This window comes from Vulpes vulpes, chromosome 4 (genome assembly GCF_048418805.1).
Source record: "Vulpes vulpes isolate BD-2025 chromosome 4, VulVul3, whole genome shotgun sequence".
Lineage (NCBI taxonomy): Eukaryota > Metazoa > Chordata > Mammalia > Carnivora > Canidae > Vulpes > Vulpes vulpes.
Genome location: NC_132783.1, coordinates 98,109,570 through 98,115,569, shown reverse-complemented (window position 1 = coordinate 98,115,569; position 6,000 = coordinate 98,109,570). Strand labels below are relative to the sequence as shown.

The 6,000-nt window shown below is 44.2% G+C and overlaps 1 protein-coding gene across 11 annotated transcripts in view; it reads left to right on the top strand.

Annotated features, from left to right (window-relative positions):
- The first annotated feature begins 347 nt into the window (after positions 1 to 347).
- BNIP1 (BCL2 interacting protein 1) overlaps positions 348 to 6,000 on the top strand; it is a 52,845-nt gene continuing 47,192 nt past the window's right edge. For 8 of the 11 annotated variants that reach the window (XR_003236257.2, XM_072756576.1, XM_072756577.1 and 5 more), the window contains exons 1-2: positions 374 to 498; positions 2,491 to 2,583. Coding sequence is in view for 10 of the 11 variants with exons in the window: in XM_072756576.1 (XP_072612677.1) it covers positions 415 to 498; positions 2,491 to 2,583 (177 nt within the window). In the remaining variant the exon portion in view is untranslated. Of the gene's footprint in view, positions 499 to 2,490; positions 2,584 to 6,000 lie in introns of all 11 variants that reach the window. The other 3 variants (XM_026007002.2, XM_072756578.1, XM_026006968.2) reach the window with 2 other exon arrangements.

Here is a 6,000-nt window from a genome sequence, read left to right as displayed (position 1 = left end):
TCTCTCTGTGACTATCATAAATAAAAATTAAAAAAAAAAAAAAAGAATGCCTTTTAGGTAAAAGATGGGGAGAGGCCAATGTTAAAACGCTCTCTATACTCCCTCTCTTCTTCTTGTTTTCTTTTTTTTTTCAATTTTTTATTGGAGTTCAATTTGCCAACATCTAGCATAACCCCCAATGCTCATCCCATCCAGTGCCCCCCTCAGTGCCCGTCGCCCAGTCACCCCCACCCCCGCCCGCCTCCCCTTCCACCACCGCACCAGAGGCGAGTCCTCCGGCCTCCTCGCCTCGACCCTCGCTCGCCTCAGGTTGGTCCCTAGAGGGCGCTGCCGAAAGCCCCGACGCGGAAGGAAGGTGACGCAAAAACGAGTTTAATTTGGGCCCCGCCGCTGCCCGTAGCCGGCGTCCTCAACATGGCGGCTCCCCAAGATGTCCACGTCCGTATCTGTAACCAAGAGATCGTCAAGTTCGACCTGGAGGTGAAGGCGCTCATCCAGGTACTAATTCCCGGGACGGCTGCCGGGCCCTGTAGCCCTGAACCCAGGCTCCACTGGCCTCCTGTGAGCTCTGCGGTCTCAAGTCTGGGAGGTCGCTGGTCCCGCCCCACGGCCCGCTACCCCCTGGCGGCCCCCTCTGGTCCCGTCTCCTGGGCCGTTGGCGTTGATCCTCCCTCCGCGTGCTGTTGTCTTGCCCTCTGAACGCTCCCGCGTCCCCTCGTCCTTGGCCAGGCTTCCGGTCTGTGGCCGCACGGGTCGCTCCCGCACACTTGTCGACTCGGACGACCTGTCGCCCCGACGGGCCCCGCCTTCTCACGCCTCCCTCCTGCGCTTGTTGGCGCCCGGAGGGCCGCGAGCCCCGCCCTCCCCTGGCCGCCGCCCCGGCGGAGGTGCCCCAGGGCACCAAGGGCCCCCTCGTGCGGGAGGCCCCCGGCAACCTAGATTGTAGCTGCGACTTTGTAAATGAGGAAAAAGGCTAAAATGCCAAGGCCTGAATCAGAAGGCAGGGGGTGGCAAGACTGCGACCGGACAGGGAAAGTCAGCCTAGACGAGGGACTTAGGGGGTCTCTGAAACTTGGTTTAACAGAGGGGGTACCGGACACTCCTTGCCTTGAGCCACTTAAGGGTAGAAGGCAGCAGAGCAATAACCGCTTGGCCTAGGCAAGAGTTAGGAAAGTAGAAATGGTTCCTTGAATTTAGCAAAAAGAAACCAAGAGTTTTAAACTCTTTATTAGTAGTTTTATTTTTTTTAAGGTTTTATTTATTTATTCATGACAGACACACACACACACACACACACACACACAGAGAGAGGAGAGAGAGAGATACGGGCAGAGGGAGAAGCAGGCTCCTTGGGGGGATCCCGACGCGGGACTCGAGCCTGGGTCTCCCTGGGCCCAGGGCAGGCGCTAAATCGCTGAGCCACCCAGGGATCCCCTAAACCTTGGCTTTAGGCAAGTCATTTCCTCCGTTTCCAAAAATGTTGCTAAGCATTAGATGTAGACTCAGATTTTGCAACTAGCTGTGGCAAAAAGCGAAGGAAAGTAGGACTCTCCATGGAGACCAGATGCAGAATAAACCAAAGTAGTGCTTTATCGTGGTACAAGGAAGTGTGATTTAATGAGTAAGCCAGAGAACAGATGAGAAAACTTGATGCAAACTGTTAAACTTCTTCAACTACGCTTATTCATACACATTGCAAAACTTCTGGGCTGACTTTAAGAAAATAAATTTAGGATTCCTATAAAAAGATTGCCTTTTCACATAATCTAAATTGCTTAAGCCCTTCTGTACTCTCTACTATTGGGGTTCTCATGATATACCTAGATATACTGTGCTCTTAGTGTGTTCCAGCTCCTTTGCAACATACTTTGCATACGTACGTGGTCTATGTGGTAGGTAATGTGATGAGAAAAGTGAGGCACAGAGAACTCGAGTGACTTTTTGTTATCCAGCCAATAAATTGCAGCTGGAGTTTGCATCTACATATTTTGGCTCTAGAGCCTGCTCTAAAATCTGACCCCAGTAATTTTGAATGTCCAGAAACAAATTCTAATCTACCCTTGAACAGGTCTGTAAACACTGTGATTTGTAATAGATGATTGAAGTTAACCTTGCCATATGATGCCAGGAATTGAGCATCCTGATTTTCAAGTTGTATCACTTTTGGATGTCCATTCTTGTTGGACATATGATCTGCTTTAAGCCTTTTATACTGACTAGGTGGCATTTTGTTAAACTTTAGGAACTAATAGGACAGTTGTGTTTCTTTTTATGCTTTTATACTACCTGCTCAAAATTAAAGAGGTTATGAGAGAAATGTAAATGATAACGTTTTTGCTCGTGTTGCAGAGGTAAAGAGCAAAGATCAGGATGAATTACAGACAGTACGCCAGCCTAGTGGTGGTTCAAGCCAACTCCCCCTGTACAGGTGGTTTCATTTCATGTCATTTGCCTCAAGAAAGGCCCCTTCACCTCTTCACTGTCTCCTAGGATATTCGAGATTGTTCAGGACCATTAAGTGCACTTACTGAACTGAATACTAAAGTGAAAGAGAAGTTTCAGCAGTTGCGGCACAGAATACAGGTGAGTAGCTGTAGAAATGAGATGGGGAGAATGGGTGACAATGAGGAGGCTCTATCCTGGGAGCCTCTGCTTGAGAGCTGTCCAGGTTCTTTAGTAAGTGTTTTGACAGTGAGGGTAACTGTACTAACATGCTCTCAAGATAAAAGTGAGGGGGATCCCTGGGTGGCGCAGCTGTTTGGCGCCTGCCTTTGGCCCAGGGCGCGATCCTGGAGACCCGGGATCGAATCCCACATCGGGCTCCCGGTGCATGGAGCCTGCTTCTCCCTCTGCCTGTGTCTCTACCTCTCTCTCTCTCTGTGACTATCATAAATAAATAAAAATTAAAAAAAAAAAAAAGATAAAAGTGAGGAACTTTTGAATGTATCACCAGTGTCTCCTGGATTTTTTTTTTCATGCTATGCTTTGCCTAGTCTCTTCCTGTTTCTGAGGTCTCTAGTCACTTCATATGCACATATAACACTCCTGAAGCCAACTGTGGTATAGGTGCTATCTCAAAAACCACTGGAGTGAGAAGTACCCATTTGTATAGCCTGTTTCTGCTGCTGTGCCCTAGTGAGAATGAGATGGGTGCATGGATCTGCCCATCACTGGGTGGGTCCTGGGGCACCCCATCTCAACTGCTTATGATACTAGGATTTAAAGACCAGATGCCAACCAACAGCCCTATTTGTTGCTTAACAGAAGATGGTCTCTTTCAAAGCTGGAAGGAAAACTGGCCATTTGGACCCCCTGAGAAGTAGTATGTCTGTGTCCCATGTGTTGCCTTTCTAAGGGATTTTCAAGGGCAATTGTGAAAATAAGCAGTTCTTGTCATAGAAGTTCACTTTAGAATTTTAGCAATATCACTGAACCTAGCTGATCTTTTTGCCTTCATCTCTAGCACTGATTTAATCATTTAATTTTTTGAAAGGCTATTACGTTCATATATTACGTATTTATCATATCTATGTGTGTAAATATGGGCGCATAGTGAAAAGTCTCACGTACCAGTCTTATTGTGTTTCCCTCCTCCACACAAGTAACCACCTTTGTTACTTACGTATCTTTCTGTGGTATATATACTCAGATAATAGAAAAAATAAATATATTTTCCTATTTCCAATTTCTCATCTAAAAGGTAGCACACAAAACACCACTTTTTAAAACTTAATATCTATTGGAAATGCTTCCATATCAGTATTTCTTTTTAAGATTTTATTTATTTATTCATGAGAGACACAGGGAGAGAGGTAGAGACACAGGCAGAGAGAGAAGCAGGCTCCATGCAGGGAGCCCAATGTGGGACTTGATCCCGGGACTCCAGGATCAGGCCCTGGGCTGAAGGTGGTGCTAAACTGCTGAGCCACCTGGGCTGCTCCCATTTCAGTATTAGAGAGTTTCCTCATTCTTTTTTTATAGCCATAATTTTTTTTTTAGCCAGTTCTTTTTTTTTTTTTAATTTTTTTATTTATTTATGATAGTCATAGAGAGAGGGAGAGAGAGAGGCAGAGACATAGGCAGAGGGAGAAGCAGGCTCCATGCACCGGGAGCCCGACGTGGGATTCGATCCCGGGTCTCCAGGATCGCGCCCTGGGCCAAAGGCAGGCGCTAAACCGCTGCGCCACCCAGGGATCCCCTTTTTTAGCCAGTTCTGTATCAAAGGGCATTTTATTTGGATTGCTTCTCTGCTTTTTGACTTTTTTATTTTATTTTATTTTTTTTTGCTTTGCTTTTTAAAGCTAATGTATTCCCTAAAAGGTCTTTCTTCAACTCCCATGACTTCAACTCTCCAACCACACCCACCACCTTAAGTATTTACATGTTCTTTTTGTTTAAGTATCTAGGTGCTGACTCGGTGTTTATTTCCTTCACTAATTGAAATTACTCCACTGATATATTTACATATTAGGTCCCTCTCTCCCAATCATCACCTCCTTGAGCACCAGAATATCCCTGACACCAATTAAGGACCTAAAAACACATAATTAGTGAATGAATAACCCCATCCCAGTTTTAATCTGCATTTCCTTAACATTTATACCAGGAAATGTATACAAGATTTCTTTTTGATGTTTTTAGCTCTTTACGTGAATGACTTCTTTGTGTATTTGCAACGAGATTGTGTGGTACTCAGAGACTTGACTATGTATAAATACCTGTGTAAATGTCTTTGTGTATGTGGTGCTCCAACTGGAATTTGAGAACTATTTTACCCCTTTCTTTTCTTTTGGAACTATCTGGGTCTCTATGACAGAATTTCTAGGCAACCTTTTATGAGGAAACTATATACCTTTCTTCCTTCTTTCCTTCCTCCCTCCCTTCTAACCATACATCCATTCTTCTGTTCAATGGTTTGGTGCCTAATAATGTTCTAGGCACAAAGAATATGTATAGTGAACATGAGGTGTAAAATTCTACTTTCCTGGAGTTCACAATCTGGCAAGGAATCTAGATTTTAAATGAATAATTAAGCAAGTAATAAACTGACTACATTTGCAAAAATTTTTCCTTCATGTTTTTTTTCTGTCTCAGAATATCTGGGGCCATTAATTGGAAATCATCTCTGAGCTGCTGAAATGGTGGATACAGACACATGTTCCTGACCAGCCTGTGCAAATTAATATATAAATGAGTATATAAATAAATAAATTAGTATGTAAGTGAACTAATACATTGTTTTAGCATCAGCAGCTTGATTGAAACTGGAAATTGTTTTAATCTGCAAACAAAAAATACGACTTGATTCTTGAGGTATAATGACATCTTTAATTAGAGTCAATCTGATACTTGCATCATCTGAAGTTCTCAGGGGTCTCACATTGCTGAGCTTATGTCCATTGCCTGGTGTTTGGTTATTTGGGGCTGTGAGCACTCCTCTTTAGCAGACCTTATGTATGGGATTTTTGTGCAACCTGGACTGAAAGCAAGTCTCTTCAGAGGTTTTTGGATTTGCTTTTGCCATATCTCGTGGGATTATAAGTCTGGGAGCACATTTTATGTTAACTTCTCCTCATGGAGATTCTCAGACCTTTCTGAGAGAGTGAATTATAACTCCAGATCAGTTTGAGGGTAGCTCCATGGATATACATTACATTCTCAGGAAATATTTTGTATCCCTATAGCCAACAAAAAAGGACAAGCTTCCATTCTGTCTGTGCTGGCTGACAGGCATGTACGTGACAGGCATGGACACTGAAGGTGTATCCCTTTGTGAGTTCTGGATTTGTGGCTTCCAGCCTCAGATAGCTCAACACTTTTTATGCCACCCGTATGTGGGCTTTCAAACCTTCCAGCTGTTTGCTACCAGTCAATAATGAAATAGGTACAGAGATTGAGAGTGAGCATTTAGACATGTGTAGCAGTTTGATATTTCCATGATGTCTCAAAGTAGGACCAGGGGCTCCTATTTAGTGATTTTTATTCCCTTTTCATTCCAGG